Raw genomic sequence first — 18,695 nt, forward strand, 5'->3', positions numbered from 1 at the left:
ACCAGGCCCCATGCTAGTCTAAAGACCATGGAGCATATTGGCTGGACTGTCCTACCACCCCTGCCATATAGGCACCTTCTGCCTTTCATCTGTTTGGGATGATGAAAGATGGACTGCATGGACAACATCTTCCTAGCAACAACATTGTCACGGCAGCTGTGAAACAATGGGTCACCTCTGCTGGTGCAGGTTTTAATGAGTGTGGTATGCAGGCTCTGGTTTGTTGCTGGTGAAAATGCATAGCTAGTGGTTCTGTAGGTGAGAATTTGCTCTATCAAATAGTGTTACTGTGCTCTTTTTAGCTGTTGTAGTTTCTATGGAAATAAATAGGAAGCATTACTTTTGGAGCAACCTATGTACACAAGTGAGTCAGCCATCCAGCTCAAAAATCAGCTCTAGGAGACAAAACTTCAGCAATTCACCTTCCATACTTGCCAAAAAAGACTTTTATCCATCAGGTTCCAGGTTTACTAGTTTAAAACACAGCTTGAGTTGGCACTAAACCACAGAGAGCAGCAGATAAGAAACTGTATATTTTCTGACAGGTCACTGAGCCGGAGCCTAACGTGCTCCTCTTAACAGCTCATTTGTGTCTGCAGTCCTGACACGCTGACATTTGCTGTCAAGGTTCCTTTCCCGTGCAGCGACGCACTTTGCCATTCAACACCAGTGCTCTCATCTGCAGCAGCACACACTGGTCTCTCATTTAACAACTGATACGAAATCTGTGTCTCTGGATTCTGAAGAAGCACCTCAAACTGAAGATTATCAATGGCTTCTCTGTGATGTGAAACAAATCCATAAGAGCACAGGACGCAAAATTATGAAAAAGGTATTTATTATTTACACAACTGCTATAGTTCCTTAAGAACAATATATACCATTTTTATTTGAAAGGGTCAGACTTCTTTCAAATACATGAACTGCATGATGCACAAGTGTTGGTAATGCCAAACAGCAGTCACATCACACTTCTATAGTGCAGGCATAAGCAGCGCAAGGAAATGATATTTTAAGAACAGTATGGCTGGATATTGTGTTTAAACACAGTGTTTGCACTTTGACAAGATTGAGCTAGAAGAGAACAAGGGTTTTGTTCATGCTTTGTTAGGGATGTGACTTTCCCATCTGAGGTCTCAACCCTTTGTCTGATGTACGAGAATTTTTCAGGCAGACTGCTTTTCAGTTACCAGATAGGAGTGGGATTATCTCCCTCAATTTTCAGTCTTCTGTTTTCCAGTTAACACTGCTTTATGGTACAAGTTCACATATTGGGAGAAACTGGCCACAGAGGTGGTGCCTTCCCATCTCACTGTCTTGCACAGAGAAACACTGACATACTAATACATACCAAACTTAGACAACTTGTAATTTATAGATTTAAATACTGGACTGGGTGAGGGAGACTGTTTCTAAAGATAGAGGGAATAAAGGGCTTATACAATTCATACACTGTCAAAATTGGCTCCTTACCCAACTTTTTTGGTCTAATTTTTTTTTTTTCCTAGTTTCAGAATGGTTTTGGTCTTTAACAGTTATGGTTGTAATTCAGCAGAAAAGGAGAGAAAAATATCTGTAGTAACACTGTAGAACTGGATGTTAGGAAAAGTAACTGACTTGTTTCTCCCACTTTGAGCTTATTGCTGTGATCTTTAGGAGAAAACAAGCAAAAAACCCCACCATGAAACAAAACAACAACTAAAAATAACCCACAACCACCCAACTGGAAGACCAAGTATAGCAGTCGTTCTGGCATTGTGTCCAGTGTCCAGCACTATTATACTCTAGCGTATAAGCAAGGAAAAGTCCAATGATCTGAGTTAAGTTCCCTTTGATTCAGTGCTAAATGATTTTGTTACTGTTATTGTCCTTGTTTCTTTGAAAGATACCTGAAAGAAGCAAAAATAGTTTCACACAAAATGAGCAGACACAAATATTTGTACATCTTTTTATGCACAAACTATGATTTTTTTCACCAAAAATCTAATTATTAATAATCAGAAATTAAACTGTGATCGATGCTGCTTATGACTTAATCTCACTTCACGTCCTTTCAATTTCATGATAGATTGTCTTGGAATGACTCAATGTTTTTAGTTAAACTGTATAAGGTTTTGAACAAGAGAGGGGAAGGAAATGAAAATATATTAAATTCCATGAGGCTGAAAATTGTAACAGCTGAAATGTAGTTATTACAACCTCTGAGGCATATGCATTTGATATGGGACTCCTTCAAATGCATTCAGGGCTTGAAAGAACCTGAATAAAAGCTGAAAAGAACAGTTCTCCACCAGCCCCTTCCAAGAATTTGGGTTGCTCTAAAATGCTTGTTGCTTGATCTCATAGCTTGCTTACCACCACAGATGGAACAATCCAACATGATGCATTGCAGACTTTGCAGGTACCCTAAAATATCTAAGTAATGTAACTGACCCTGTGAAACATCCAGTGAGTTCCAGGGCTTTTAAAATCTAGCATTTGACTTTCTGTTCTAATCAGAAACAAAAATTAAAACAACATTAAGTTTGCAAGGCTGCTGTTTTAAGCACTGAATGGGTGCATTTCCAATAGCACATCATCCAACCTCTTTTTTACATGTATTGAAGATCCAGGCTAATGCATACAGTCAAGCATAATAATGTTACCTACATACTTCAGCTGGTCATTCTACAGCAAGAATTAGGATGGTAGTGCTTAATTTAAGCATTTGGAGAAGTTGGATTCGTAACACATTTCAGTGCTGGTGAATACTGTAGTACCACGCATCTGGGTAATGCCTGAGAGCCAGCCTGACAACACAAGCCTTCAGAAGTAACTTCCTTGCAGCAAAGGACATGCGATCTGAACTGGCAGCCTAACTTTGTAGGAGTGGAAATAAGGAAGTTTTCAAGCACCAGGTTTCTTCACTTTTTTTTTTTTCTTTTTTTTTTCTCCTTTAAGAAGCAAAACTGCTTCAATCATCCTGAACTCTGAAGTAGTAGGAAAAAGAAAGTCTGCTCTGTCAGAAACAGACAGAGGCAGCCGAAGCACTGCAGCCTTTTTAAAATCCTGCTCAAACTAAATGACATTGGCAGCTTTAAATCATGTCAAAGTTCACCAGCTCAGCTGTTTCTGGTCTTTCTACAGAAGACAGTAAGCCAAAGGCAGTGGGGTCAGGAGCAGAAAGAAGAAAGATTTTTGACTTTTTTCTTACCTTTCCCAGTGTTTATGATTCAGCTCCAAAAAGTCATCTAATTTTGCGATTTCTTTGAGGTACTGAGTGAGCTTTAGAAGCTCCTTGTCTTTATCTCGATTTAAATGTGCTTTCATGAAAGGCCTTATCTAGTAAAAAGAAGTGGTTATCATCATCTGCTCCAAGTGAGTCAAATGCTTACAATTCTAGAACGTTTACCACACAGTCAAAATGTTGTCAGTGCTACGTCAAATTTTAACTTCTTTTAGGTAAGAGAAGGAAAAATTTTTCCATTAGCAGTCACCTCCAATTTGTCTTCTTATTGATGCAATCTGGATTTCAGGGTTTTTGTCTTGCATGCTCACCAGGATGAAATCTGTTCTGTCAATCTTGTATTTCTTCAAGCATTTCCCTCCCAGTCAGTCAGAAAGATAAATCGATCTGCGATCGACTGTCACATTTTTTAACATGATTTCATAGATATTTTGCAGGAGAAATGAGGGGGTTCCAGCTGTGCTATGAGCTGTGTGGCATCTTTGAAACCAGATGCTTTTTTTTTTTTCTCTCAACAAAACACGTCTGATTACATTCATAGCTTCTGTGACAAGAGATGTCAGAAGTAAAGCTTGTCTGACAACTGCTTTAAGCTTGGAATACATTCTACCTGTGCCTTGTTTCAGTGATTCAGTGTTCTTGTCTGCAGCTGTTATTAACATTTTGACAAACATCCTTGCAATCTGAACTAGAGGGAGCTCTCTGGCCAATCCTCTCCCAGCACGATCCTCGATTCTCATAATTTTTGTACAGTTGCAATTAGTGCCAGCTTACAGGTATCAACAATTGCCACCTTCCTCAAATCAAGGATATTTTCAAAGAAACACAATCTTACATTTCCATTTTTGAATTTGTTTACAAGAAACTTGCAGAGATTCTTTTAGTGCATATTGTTGCACCAGGGAATTTAAGTTGTATTCTCATTCAGAGCCAGCACTGATGGTTAGAAGTTTTGGAGCAGGAACTGGTTGACAATTTTATAAAATGAAATATTTGCTGTTTTGCAGTCAAAGGACTCCAGGTATTAATTACCACTGGGGAACAAAACGCTTGCTGTTGTGTTGACATGCTAACATGAAGCACAGCAGCTTGTTATTTGATTTGTTCTCTGAACATAACCACTCTTAATGATTCAACATCACATTTTAATGTTGCCTGTCAACAAAGTCCACATTGATTATAGTTTGCAGGTACAATGTAAGCAGAATAACAATTTCAGTGCTTTGGAGTTCTCATTTAGGGAATCAACACTAAAACTGCAATTAGGGAAGTGCTAGTGCTTGTCCAACCAAAGGGCAATCTAAATAAAAAACAAAATAAATAAAATGTGCATCTTTGCTACTTAAGAACAGTCTTAATAGACTTAACAGAGATAACAAGTCTCTTTAATATAAAACAGAAAATATGAGAAAGTACTGTTTAAATTATAAAAAAAAATAGTAGCACATAACATTTCCAGTTAACATTACCTTGAGTCCATTCTGTGGATTCATTAGGAAGTTCCGGCCGATATCATCAAACATAATTGTATTCTTTTTGCTGTAATATTCCGAGAATTTTCCCCAGATAACACCAAGAGGCTTCACCTGCAAAAATGAGGTGTAAAAAGAACCCTGGTAAATCTGATCGTATGTAGTAGATCAAAGTATCAGTCTATAGGAATTTAAGTCCATACTCAAATGGACTGAAAAATTATCATGTAGTTGGGCTTTAATAAGAGATGTAAAGAGATCTACAAGTAGTCATTATTTGATGTAAAGCAGTCTTGTCCATATGAACTACTTACAGCATTAAACTGTAGAGGACTTCTATAGGAAAAAAAAACAACTGTGCTTCAGATATTGTTAGTTTTCTTGCATGAAAACTTCAGCACAACCTTATTGTTAAATATTTCCATGCAGTATGATAACATGTACTCTGCACGTAGAAAATAATGAGGAAAAAACTGCACTTACATCTATCAGTCCTCTTCGAGGAGTGTGCACTGTTATCATGGCAGCACTGTCCAGCATAAAGGTTATCTTGTAGTTTGCATTAGTGCTCACACCAAGCTCCTGCATCACAATGATTAATCATTAAAGCTTCAGATGATAACAAGAGTATGCTATTCTACCAAGGGAAAGACTGACAGGAATTTATGTTTGTAGTGTTTGCTACAGAAATGTAACATCTGATGTCAGCATAAAAACAACTTTACAGAAGAGGCAAAATACAGAGAGCTTTTGGCCATACCTTCATGCACAGTCTTTCAAAAGTTCTGTGTGTCTCAATGTTTATACCTATGAAAACAACCATGCACGTTCTGCTCTTTGGTTTTTTCCACTAAGCTGTAACCAGTCGCAGCCAATCCACAACATAATAGCAGTTCACTGTTATCCTTTCCTCAGCACATGCCCTACATGGTCAGTGTTCATAAGAAATATTTCTGTTTAGACCTGAAGGATTTGATCATTCTTGAAACAAAGTAAAAATACTTTGGTTTAAAAAGAAACCCCAAACCTTAGACAAGGTGAGTGGACAAAATTTCCATTTCAAATCTTTTTCAGAATTGGGAAGTAACAGTAAAATCTACTGACACCTACTATGTGACAGACATTGCTGCTTTAATTTCTGATATATGTGACAGCAATAATGTGCAAAGCTGCACAATGTGGAGAAAATACCCACTGTAACAGTTGTCTTGCAGATATATAATCACACTTCACTGATTGCTTTTACGTGGAAAAGTGAATCTTGCAAATGAGAAGTTTGAATACCAGGGATAACGTCCTCTCATCCTGAAAAATAGCTGTTCTACATCATCTGAAATTTGGGCATAAATAGATGGAGAATAAGAAACTAAACATAGTTATCTGACACTTCTCTTTTTAATGCTGTTTCTGCTTTGTAGTTTAAAATAAACACTTCAATGTCAAGTATTGCTGGGATCATTGCTCCCAGACAAAAAGTGATCCTTGTAGAAGTGCAGTCAGTTTAAGGAGAAGAAACAGTTGTGGTCTCTAGCATTAGGAATCTCAACTGAGATGAAGCAGTAGGCATGGGGAGGTTGTGAATTGATAACATGAAAGGGCTGGAGAGGTGACCATGCAGGGTAAACAGCCCAGTTTAGAACAATGGTCTCCTGTTAGATTTAATCCTGCTGTTACAATGGATTCTACAGCAAAACAAAGGTTTTTTCCTTAAAAGGTGAACCCCACATGCAAGATGTGATGTATCTCACCTGTATTACAGACACGGAACGTGGCGCAGTTAATGATTAACTTCCTATTTCAGCACACTTGCTCTTACCTCTGTGTTACAATGGTTTTGATTCAGACAGAGAATTAACTGCATGGTAACAACTGCAAGCTCTTTCAAGAGTATCTGAGCCCCAAACCTAGCCTAGCTTAAAGTCAGTTTGGTATTACAGAACTGTAGTTACAGTACCTGTATTGAGAAAATAAAGTTGATTCATAGATAAAACATAAACAGAGATGGAATACTGGTATAGAATACAGTGTTTGCAAGTCTTAAGACCAATTTTAATTGTTCTAATCCCAGTTCAGAGTTCTGATTAAAGGTTTCATTTCTGAGATCGTTCTGCAGGATTTTTGCTTCACTGCAAATCACTGTTTTGAAATAGAAATAGAAATTCTTTGCTATGTTACAGCCTGAAAAAAGTCTTTAAAAAGGAAAAGTGAGATAAAGTTGAAAATTGGAGATTTTTTTGTGAAACAAGCTTTGATTTATAAACAAAAAACAACTGACCAACCAAACGTACAGCAGCACATCTTAGTAGGCTCATTAGGTTTACAGCCAAGAGTGGCTGTCAATATGTTTGCCATTAGGTCAGCTGTGCAAAACTGGCTGGTTGCCCAATTTAGGTACGGAAGAAACCAGGACTGAAAGAAGAGTTTTTACAGATGTTTCAATAAAGCAGAGGAAGAAACAAAATCACACAGCTGCAAGACGTACAGGATGAATATGAAGAGAGTTTTCTCTTGATACCCTATTCCAGCATGCCACATCTGTCCATTCTCTTAAAGAATTGTGTTATACTTAAGATTAGAATTCTATAATTAGAGCTAAGATGAAACAACAGTGAAGGCTATGTGACTAAGTTTCAGCAAGTACTGATTTGTGCTTAGTTCTGCTAAATTTAGTACCTACTGCTTTGATAGTTTGCGTGGAGTTCTAAAATTAGATTTTTATCTAGTTTTGTGTCAAAGGTATTTTAGAGTGACTACAAAGATTTAGAACACTTGGGTTTTGATCGTCTCCTCAGTCGTTAAATCTCTCTGTAATGATGAACATAAACCCAACTCGATGCACAGTAAGCTAGATTAGAAACAAACTGCACCTTTTCAGAACAACTTACTTTCATTTTAGCTTCAATCCACTTCATATTAGTAGCAGCTGAAACAAAAGCCAAAGAATTATTTAGCAGTATGTCACTGGTCGATTTAAAAAAGAAAAAAAAAGAAGCAAAATACTGTTTACGTATCCATTTGTTTTACAGACTTTCATTTCAGAAAGACCCATCCTTGTCACAGCTTCCAGGTTCACTGCTTTCCTGACAGTCTGCCTTTATGGAAGTTTATTTTAATTTGGAAAAGATTAACTTTCAAATGAAACCTAGATTAAGCACTGCGTGTATTTAAAAACATTTTCTAGATCAGTTGTTAGTGAATTACATTCTTGAGAGCCATAGAACAGCCTACATCTGGTTTGAGGAACCACAGTGTCTGTATAGGATTTTCTCCTGGGAGCGTTGTAAGAATTCATAAGGTTGAAAAAGGACAAAGTGCCAACATTGCCCACCGACCAAAGAATACGTGGAAGCATTGTTTCAGATTATGAAAGCTGTTTTGCAAAACAAGTTTCAATCTTATGTTGGCTCCAGCTGTCAGACAGGAAGTGAAGTTGTGCTAAAGCAAAGCAACAGCCACCCTTACAGACATGTGAGTTTGGTCCATTTCCAGTTTTTTATTGCTATGGCTTATTATTCTGAAATTATTTGTAGAGCTAAGCTACCCAGCAGTGTCTGAATGTTGATTTTACAACTGTGTTATTTCAAGCATTTGTTTGTTTGTACAAAGTGACATTCACTAAACGGACATTAAGCTTTATACTGTTATTAGATGTGTTCATAACAGCAATATTCCTGGTGAATACGGTACAGCTGAACATTCATGTACTGCTTTACATCTTGTGATTCACACTAAAAAGTGATATAAAAACCTCCCAACTGGAGTCTCTGCTCCAAATGATAGTTTGTAATGAAGTCTTAGCACCGAGTACAGAAACTTACACCAAATTACAATATCATAATCCTCATATGCAGATGTCAGGAACTCGTGAAGGTATGGCCTCATCAGTTCTACCCCAGTTTCAGCGCAAGATCTGTGGTCTAAAAAGTACAAGAGAAAGCAGAAATTCATTATAGAGTGTAGGATGTTAAGTAGGACTGTCCTGTCCACCCAGGAACTTGAAATGTTTCATATGAGAAGCACTGAAGAACTTTGAAATTAGGAAAGAACTTACAGTGAGGCATCGTTCCTACTTTAAAGGTGCAAAGAAGAAGGGATATTTCTCTCTTGATCTTTACAGGAATTTGTGAGTTCAGCTGTAGCTCTGAATATCTTTAATGAGTCTAAAGAGTCAGGCCAATTAATTCATCTCTTCATCTTAACAAACTTCTGACAGCCCAGGTATTGTTCAGAGATTCTTGCCAACTTAGTCCAGTTAATCTTGTGAACATATATACCAAGCTTATTTCAAACATGCAAATACTGCCTGCTCCAACTAGAAAATTGCTGTTAAATTCAGCTAGAAGGAGACAGGTAAACAAAAGTGTAAATTGTCATAGGCTGAATTTTCATCTCAGATTGTAAAGAAATGCCATGCAAAAGGAAATTACAGAAAAGGAAAAAAGGCAAGCTGATATGTAGTGTTTATAGTCAAACTGCCATGACACCATGACACACCGACATCCCAGAAAATGAAGTCACAAGGAAAATTCTGGCTTCTCAGAAAACCAGTCTGACAGAATTTTCAGGTAAAACATAGTTCTGTATGTGTTTACTGATCTGGAAAGTCAATCTGAAGCTGTTCTGTCATCCCCAAAAGAGGAATCAATTGGCTACAGACATCATTATTTTACAGCACTACCTTGTCCTGCCATCATCATGTGCAAGCTACACACTGGTCAAGAGAAGAGTTTGTTGGATAAAATCCTAAACTACTTTTTGCAGCATCTTAGAGAAAATGAATAGTTGCTGTACAAAAATCAACAACAGGCAACATTTACAAATGCCAATGCTTCTTAAAACATGAGCAGAAGACCTCAAATGTTACAAAACAGAAGTTACGTAGTGCAACACAAGCCAACATTACTGAAGTATAGTTGTAAATCAAACATGAAGAAACATGAACTGGCAAATAAATTGCCCTCTTAAACCAACCCCACAAGTTGCATGTTCTCACCAAATAGTGTATAATCAACATCTAGCACCAGCAGCTTTTTTCCTTCCCTGGGAGGATTCAGAATTTCCACTTTGTATTCTTTAACTCTGCGAGAAATTTTTAGTAGATTTTCTTCCCTAATACAAGAGTGCAAAAAGTTACAGTTAATTCAAATGCAAACTGCACGTTCCATAACAGGACTGGTTTTTAACAGCTAGAATTCCTAACCTGTTTTCTACTTCCACAACTTCCTCTTCAATATCAAAGTCATTGATGACATCGTCGTTATCAGGAGGAGGCCCAAGGACGTCTTCCTAGCAGAATAATAATAAAAGACAACTGGGATCACTAAAAGAGAACTGTGCAGATCCAGACTCTGTGAGTGTACGCTACAGACAAAGGAAATTAACAAACGTGATTTTACTTCACTGGTAGAAAAAATGCTCAAATATACCGATGATTAAGATTTCAGAAGTCAGTGAGAATATCACAGTAGTAGGTTTGTACTTTGAACCTAAAATACAGGATTTTAATGCTATCCAAGTTCTACAGAAAAGTTTACATAAATACCAGAAATCTACTGAAGTATTTATTTTTCAATGATTTAAAATCATAATGAGGAGACATACAATCTTTTTTTTTTTTTTTTCCCTCTTATAAAGCTAATAAGCAAGTAAAATATTTACCAAACTCTCTTCACGAGTGCCCATCATCATGATTTTAGTATTTGGTTTTAACTTGAGAGCTCCAAGCTTAACATCATCATCCGCGGGTTTCCCTATAATGCAATAAGAGTTCTGTTTGCTTTTTTGTTGTTCTTTTGTTTGTTGCTTTTTCTTTTCAAACTGAGTAGAGAGATTTTAGAAAACGGTCAGTACATTTCATGCTTAATTGAAGTTAGCTACCCATAAAACACAAGAATACCCCAGGCTGCACTCTCATCCTCCATCACAGGCACGCTGCTTGCCTGGCTAACGACAATTAAAAATGTTTAAGGTACATCTGCTGCACATCAGCCACTAAGAATGCCCATTCAGATACATCAGTAACAAAGCACACGGTGCTGTATCGAACTCCTGTGTGTGTGCTCATTCAAAAGCTAGATCTGGGTGGTGGATGCTCAGTTAATACACATTACATTAATACACATCCTGACTAAGCCAAGAGGAGGCTCTTTAAATATCCCATGCCCACCCAAAACTAATAATAAACACAAATAGTTACCCTTCATTTTAAGTCCAAGTAATTTTTGGCGCTCTGGTAACACTCCAGTAAGGCCTTTAAGAGATTGCTTCAGATCCAACACTGTGTCCTCTTCTGATAGCGAGGTGATTGTATACTCCTGTCCACCCCATTTTATTATAAGAGAGAGGGACATCCTTGGAGCATATGTTCAGTGTTATTTCCTGAAAAATCTGCTGGAGGAGGAAAATGCAATGATCACGTAAGCAAGAACTCGGTGTGGTGGTTTCTTTTTTTCAGAAGACAAACCTTATGGTGTCAATGTTTGTTACATTTCTGTGGTATTGTACATCAAGGAGCCGTTTGTTTTGCATGCACAGATGATAAACGTTGATAAAATGCTGAACCTAAGGGAGAAAGAACAGCACTACAGCTGCGGCTGTCAGTTGCACTTTGATGCATTTAGCAGTGTCACATGCACTGTTTGCTGTAACACCTTGCCCTGTGTTCTGTGCAGGTACAGCTTGCACGCAGCACAGCCAGCACCCAAGCAGAGTCCTGCAGCATCAGAAAAGTCATTTCAAACCTCGGAAATGTCCTCTGCAATAACTTCACAACCGAACCACTCATTACATACGTGGCTACTAAACAGCAAGTAAGAAATACCTAAAATAAAACCAACAAAACAGTTCTGAAGCAACAGTTCAGGTGGATCACTTTCTCTACTGACTTTCATTAAGATCTGTGCAATAGCTGCAGTAATACACCTCAGGTCATGTCTCACTGTAGCAATATCAAAGCAGGAGTTTGAAAACAAAGCCAAAATACACACCTACACAGTACAATTACACTGTAAGAACTGCACTTTCATTGCAGTGCTGACAAAATAATCATAATTACAACTACCTTTAATTTACACCAAATAATTTATGTGAATTATATCCAACACTTTATTCCCACACTGAAGAGAGAAGCAAGACTTTTAGCTTGCTGGGGAAGGAAAAATACATTTTTTTTCTGTCAAAGTCTGAAAGCAGAGAATCAAGGAATGGGTACAAAAAGGCCATTTCAAATTGTCAGAGATCCAAAGAAGGTCTCTGCACAACTAATGGTGAGAATGTCCTTAAAAGATTGCCGACCAAAAAGTAAAGAGAGAAGAGCCATGGAAACAAAACAGAACCAAACCTGAGGGTGCCCACCTTCGAGAAATGCACTGTACCAAGAAATCCAGGCCTGGCAATTCTGAAAAAAGTCAGAATTCTGAAAAAAGTCTGACTCCTCATCTTCTCAAGCATCATTCTCAGCAGTTACCTGCTCTCCAAAAAAATTCCAAAATAATTCCCGCCTACACAATATCCTCTGTTAAGAACAATCAAGTAATTATTCAGACATACCCACTGAGCTCAAATCAGATAAGAAATGGAGGACCAGATGCAACCTGCCTGCTGAGGACAATAAAAGCCATTCTTCCTCACTATTTCCTCTAAGATCCCTGAAAGCAACCTGAATAAATTTTAAAACTTTTTTTAAATTATTTTTTCAAATATCTCCAAATATCTCCAAACTGAATAGTGAATAGTATTATCCTATGATTTAGTATTATTCTGTGAAAGAGGGTCTTAGAGATACTAAGAGAAACAACTGAGGTTAAGGCTGCATATCAGCAAAGTGTTAGCTCATTATCACAAATCATCTGTCCATAAATGTCAGAGCAAGTTTTCTAGGCTTAGAAAGAAGAGTTTGCGGCCTGTTTTCTCATCCTTACCACACGCCTGAAGTCATTCTGCAAGCAAATACTCAGAGTAAAAGCAGTAAGGAAACTTCTCACGCCTCTGTCAAACTGAAAAGATCTTGTTGAAGCAGAGCACTCAGCTGCCACTCCTTGCAGAAGTACAGCTCTGTCTGGATGACGATTATCAGAAACACCAAGCAGAAAAACCTTCATCAGTGCAAAACACTGATGGAACTGAGTGTGGACACCAGAATCAATGTTTACAGGACAAGAGATTAAAGGCAGGGTGCTGGAACTAGAAGATCGTTCAGGTCCCTTCCAGCCCAAGCCATTCTGTGACTCAGTGAACAGGTGAGGACCATAGAGAAAGTCACAGGGATTTTCAAAGTTTCTATGGACAGGACCGTATAGAAGGGGAATCTGAAAAGTACTGAAACAAAGTTTTTTCTAGTTGCTTACATCATCAGATGGATGACACTGTCAGAGCCCCGCGGGCCACCAAGAGCCTACAGTTATAAGGGCAGTGGGGCAGAAGAAGCGCTCCTCTTGGGGAGATTCGGGAGAGAGAAGCACACCTCTACGTTCCCGGGTATTTCACTCGGCAACGTAAACCGCGGACACGACAAACCCAACCCGCGGGAGGGGAGAGCACGGAGCACGCGGCACGGAGCGGGGACGGAGCGCTCAGGGACGGCCGCGGGCACCCGGCTGGAATCCGGTCCCGTCCGAGCTGTCCCGTCAGTAACACGGGGAGAGCGGAGGTCCCGCGCCGCTGCAGGCCCTGCTGTGCCGCGGCCGTTCCGGGGCAAAGAGACGCGCTCACCCCGAAGCGCTACCCGCGGCCCCCGCACCACCGGCACCGGAATGGACTTCGGATCCAGCCCCCCACGGCGATTGCGGCCGCAGCGGCGTTGCCCGCAAGCCCGGCCCCCACCCGGCAGCGCGATGCGGCCCCTCACCCTGGCAACGGAACCGGCACCGACCCGCGATCCGTCGCATCGGAAGCGGAAGTGAAGCCCACCGGAAGCGGAAGGGTGGCGGATGTGCGCTGGTTCCCGCTCGGGGGCGCGCGGTGACTGAGCTGTGCTGGTGCGAGCTGAGCTGTGACGGTGCGGCGGGCCGGTACCGGTACCAGTACCAGAACCAGGCTGAGTTCGCGGTGGTCTGTGTGTGCCGGGAGACGCCGAGATGTCTCAGAGTCACAGCGGTACACGAGGAGGGAGCTTCGTTTTACTGCTCCTCGTAGCTGCTGCTCTCCGGTTCTGACAGGAATTCGTTATTTTATTTATTTTTGTTTGTTTTCTTTCTGAGGTAAAATCCACAGGAGGCACGGAGCGAGTGGCCTAGCAGGGTCCGCAGCCCCCAGCTCTCTTGTCACCAGCTTCTCTCTTCCATTAATAACCTTCACAGGAGATTTATTCTCACCCAGGAATCCTTTTTAGCTTTTAAGCTGGCTCCTTCAAGGCAGAGTATGTTTTTGCGTCTCTTGAATCAATGGTCCCATCTTGGGGAGTGCTGGGATTCTCAGGACTGGGCTGCAGCTGTAGTTGCTTTGTGCCATTGGTAATGAGTGTAAAAGGAAAACTGTGGTTTGCACAGTGATGAGCTTTTGCATTTAGATGTTCTGCTCCTTAGAAATAGTTTAAAGGAAAGAAAGCTGTCAGTACTAAAGTCTTATGTAAAACCAGGTGGGAAGGATACAGGGCACAGTTCCAATTGTCACCTGTGGTCAGAATTAAATCTGCAGGGGAGGGAAAGTGAAAGTGTTGGTCCTTTCATCTTAGCTCTTGCTCTGTAGAGAAAATTACTTTCTCCTTTCTGGTTCAGTGATAGGAAAATGAAGAGGAAAGGAGAAGAGCTGTGCAAGAACTGTCCCTAGCATTGCATTGCAAACCTGAGCAAGGTGCCATATTAACAAAAGCTGCACAGAAGCCTGGTTTGCCACAGTCCTTTTTTTTTCTGACTGGGAATTAATTTTATGCGTTTCCTGCTTGGATATGGATGTTGAGGTTTGTTCTGTACTCAGATTTTAGCATAAGAAGTGCTCTGGTTTCTGGAAAAGCAATATAAATGGGAGATTACTCCGCTGACTTCATGTCAGGTGTAGCTTCTGACTGCTTGCAAATCCCAGTAAAACCAGTTAGTGTGTATGTATGTTAGTCACAAAGGGCTTTCTTTTCATGATAGACAGTTGTCGTCTGTACTGAGGCAGCACATTACAGTAGTGCTGGAAAGCTTCCAAAGTTGCAAGTAGTCATTAAGTCACACCCTGTCATAAAACTATGCACCCTGCGGGCCTATGTTAAAAATTCAGGCTACAGAAATGAGACTGTAATGTGATCAGCTCTCTACTTACAATCTTTTCGATACATTCTAATAATTTTCTAATTGGCCTTGATAAAATTCTCTCTTTGAGGAGAGGCATTAATGGTTTTTCTGCTTGGCTTGGGTTTTATTCCTTGTTTGAGGAATATGAAAAAACTATTAAGTGTTTCTAAATGATATTTCATTTTGGGTTTGATGATGATGTTTTAGTATCTTGAAGCCTGATCCATGACTCCTTTGGGACTACTTTGTGCTTGGCACTGCTGGAAAATGCTCTGCTTCTGGTGGTGTTTGTGTGGCACAGATAAATATGTTCTTTAACTCAGCTGTGAAAACACATGGTGGTGCTCAATCCTAGCACTAGTAAGTGCAAAGTGCTTAAGAAATTCAACTAAGACAATATAATTGCAACTCAGAGCCCAAACAGCAGCATCTTTGTACTGAAAAGTTTGTTTTGTGGTGGTACTCTTTGGGTTTACTGTGGTAAATTCTAGCAGAGCAAGGAAGAAGAAAAAGCAGTGTGAAAATCTTAAAGCAAATGTCCACTCCCTGACATCCCGATGTACCCTATGTCTGGGATGCTCTAGGGTGAAAGAAAAGAAATTCTAGAACTTGGTCTGAGCAGGCAGTAACAGCAGTGATGTCAGAATGTCCAGCTCTTCAAGTGTATGCTGTCCAAGTGTTTCCAGCCTAATGCAGATTTGTGCACAAACCTCTGCTGTTCCTGAGCTCTTAAATGTAATACAACAGACAGCATGGTTTACTGGACACTGCCATCACTGTGCCCCAGGAACAACAATGTGTGAACGTGAGCTCTGATTCTGAGTCACTGTGTGACTATGGGCAAAACTGAGAGTTTCCAGTGTTCAATAATGTGATGTGCTTCAGTAGCTGGCAGCTCAGCTGGAGACATAGAAACATCTCTGGTTTGCAGTGAAACACATTTTCCAGTTAATCACTAATACAGTGAGTGTCTGTCTTGGCTTCATTATCAGTCAGGTGGAAGTTGGACTAATATTTATATAGCTTCTTCACATGAGTTTTTTCCAAATTATTTACTTAGTGTTGGCACTGTGAGATGTTATAAATACTGGAGGTTTGTACCCATCTGCTATGTGCTGAATGTGACTGTTATTCTTCTTCTGCTATTCTGCCAATTATTTGTATTTTATTTACTTAAATTCTTTGTATTCTAGATTATGCCCCACTAGCAAGGGATCTGGGGAGAGAACTGCGATTCTTTTGTTTCACTGAACAAAAACTGATTCATCACTTTCCTTACATCACCTCTCAGCTCTCTAGCTTCTCAACACAGAGATTGGTATGGCTTTCCCTTAGGTAAGTTGCAAATCACAGCAGCTGTGTATTTGCTGGGAGTCAGCACTCAGTGTTATTAAAGTGGTATAAATGTATGTAATCATACGAGATGTAATTATCAGAGATACTGCAGAAGTAGTTTCCTGAAGAGAGTGAAATAAATATGAAATTGGGATATTGGAACAAGCTGAATTGCGAGAACGAGCTGTGAAAAGCTGTGAGAATGACTGGAAAAAATAAAAGTCAATATGAAGCTGAGAGATGGGGAGAGACTTACGAAATAGGGTTATAGACAATGAAAAGAAGTTCTGATGTGGGGCTAAGCAGTAAGATCAGCTGAATCAGGCAGATACATTTGCTATGTCTGTGCTGGGACTCTGTAATTCTACTGTTTCCTCTGACTAAGTATGAGTTTCTGCAAGAATTACAGTTGATTTGTTTTTTTTTATTCAGTGAATGGGCTAAGATATCAAGAAGAGAACACCAGCTTTGGGGGCTGGCTGCCATCAGTGTGTTGAGGCGAACGCGCAAGGCACAAAATCAGGTTCCACAGTCAGTCTGAATTTTTTTGCATGTAACTGTTGTGTGAGTGCATTTCACAGTGTGACCTACTGCGTTGTTTTAACATATGTATGCGTGAATATTTTGTGAAACAATTTACTATGAGAGAAGCTTCAAATAAAACTGCCCATTTTATTGTCTCCCATAGGCGTGCAGTGTCCTGCCTTGTCAGCGCATTTTGCTGCTTTAGAGAATTCTTCTGAGGGGTTTTCTTTGTAAGCGTTTTGAGGTGCTGGCTGTTGTCCATCCACACAGACAAATCAAATTTCTGCATTATCTGAACTCTGAGAATGTCTTTTGAAAGCTTTAATGAGATGTCACCAAAGTGGTCCTCTTTAGTCCTCAGCTGCTGTTCCTACAAGTTTGTAATTCAAATGCCTCTGCTCATAATGAGAGACAAACAATCATACAATTCAGAACTCGTTATCACTCAGTGTCAAATGTAGAAAAGGCTTTAAAATTCCAGAGACTTTTAAAGCAGAAGGTTGTGGTACTTTTTTGAAGACATGCCTGACAAGACAGCAGTAAGGCTGCCTGCTCTGCCCATTAGAAAATCTGTGTTTTTGTGAAGCAGTGCATATTCAGAATTAATGATGAGGGATGTTGAAATGAAAGAAAAGGACATTTGATTCCAATGTCTTCTTGCAAACTGAAGTATTTCAGTGATTTACTACCATACTTTCATGATACATATAATTCTAAAATAATGGTAGACTTCCACTCTTTCTAGAAAAACCTGTTGCTTTATACAGTGAAGGTTTTTTCTCCCTCTGCTACCTGCTGGGTGTTATTTTTTCCCTTTTTTTTTTTTTTTTTTTTTTTCCAGAAGCAGCACAGAAACAGGCAGTAGAATTTTACAGATGCTGCACCATTGCCCCGACTTCAGTCAGCATTGAAATGAAACCATAGAGAACAGAAGTGACTCTCTTTTTTCCATGTACGACAGGAGAATACAAGTGCTCTGCTCAGGTTCTTATGCCTTGTATGACAGCTGGTGGTTTGTACTCCTTGTGATAAGATGTGTGGTGGTACCAACAAGTGTTAGTGAATAATAGCAGCAAAGTAGTGAGGAGGCTGAGCCAGGCAGAATAATGGGATGGCTGGAGTCTGATGAAGCCACTGTTTTCCCTTGTCCTCTGATAGCTTTAAACTAAAAGCTTAAAAAAAAAAGCCCAACAAAACTTATTTTTAAAACATCATTAAAATCTGAAGCTCATGGAAACTTGTATCGATAAGCTGAGCTTCCTTTGCTGCCTGAGGAAGGGCTTCTGTTTGGGAAACCTCAGTCAGTTATGCTGTTTGGTCTCCTTTCTGCTGATGTGTGGGCTGACAAATCGGAGAGAAGTCAGGTGCAGTGTTAACACCAGATAGAACCACCAGAGCACATAGCAGCACCGAGCCCTGCTGCATTACTTCGAACTACAGTTTTCTTCTGGTGTTTTGAAAACCCCTGTGTATGCAGAGAGGGGTCCTTTTGCAAAGCATGGTGTGGACAGACACCCTTATGTTAGTATCTGTGTGTTAGTGTCATGGAGTGACATACGTTGTGTTTAGACTGAGCACTTTTATACATGTTGATGAGTGCTCGGGTTCTCATTAGAGGTGGAAGGAAAAAAGCAATTACTGAGTTGGCTCGCCCAGCCCCTGCGAATGACAGGATTTTCCAGTTCAGCTTATTCCTTCATTCCTCACCACAGCAAAGGTTCTCATGTCCGAGACAGTGCGGCTTTGTAATTTTTGTCAGGTATGAAGGTCAAAAGCATTACATCTCTTGGGCTACAGCCCTTCCTCACCACTTTGGAGAGCGTGCTGGGGCCTGGCCGTGCAATTTTTATATGAAGAGGAGACGTTGGAGCACATCCAGAGAAAGGCCACAAAAATGAAACACAGGATGGAACACTTCTCAGC

General features: G+C 39.9%; 1 protein-coding gene and 1 long non-coding RNA gene across 3 annotated transcripts; one reads left to right on the forward strand and one right to left on the reverse strand.

Annotated features, from left to right (window-relative positions):
- Positions 1–821: 821 nt before the first annotated feature.
- UBLCP1 (ubiquitin like domain containing CTD phosphatase 1) lies at positions 822–13,605 on the reverse strand. 2 transcript variants are annotated; one of them, XM_042826524.1, is made up of 11 exons: positions 13,544–13,605; positions 10,895–11,088; positions 10,357–10,448; positions 9,899–9,984; positions 9,692–9,807; positions 8,517–8,615; positions 7,584–7,621; positions 5,182–5,280; positions 4,696–4,812; positions 3,194–3,321; positions 822–1,889 (listed from the first exon to the last, which is right to left on the reverse strand). In XM_042826524.1, exons 2-11 carry the CDS (start codon positions 11,046–11,048, stop codon positions 1,862–1,864), a joined length of 957 nt encoding a protein of 318 aa, XP_042682458.1. In that variant the 5' UTR covers positions 11,049–11,088; positions 13,544–13,605; the 3' UTR covers positions 822–1,861. The 2 variants fall into 2 exon arrangements, with proteins under 2 accessions (XP_042682458.1, XP_042682457.1); XM_042826523.1 differs by having other exon boundaries at positions 10,895–11,085; positions 13,544–13,601.
- A 53-nt stretch (positions 13,606–13,658) lies between these two features.
- Positions 13,659–16,932, forward strand: LOC122164345. Its single transcript, XR_006170209.1, has 2 exons — positions 13,659–14,053; positions 16,106–16,932. It is a non-coding gene; the product is annotated as an uncharacterized LOC122164345 (long non-coding RNA).
- Positions 16,933–18,695: the final 1,763 nt, after the last annotated feature.

The sequence above is a fragment of the Centrocercus urophasianus genome, unplaced genomic scaffold, assembly GCF_019232065.1.
Source record: "Centrocercus urophasianus isolate 14NV4802_14NV808 unplaced genomic scaffold, USGS_Curo_1.0 seq_26, whole genome shotgun sequence".
NCBI lineage: Eukaryota > Metazoa > Chordata > Aves > Galliformes > Phasianidae > Centrocercus > Centrocercus urophasianus.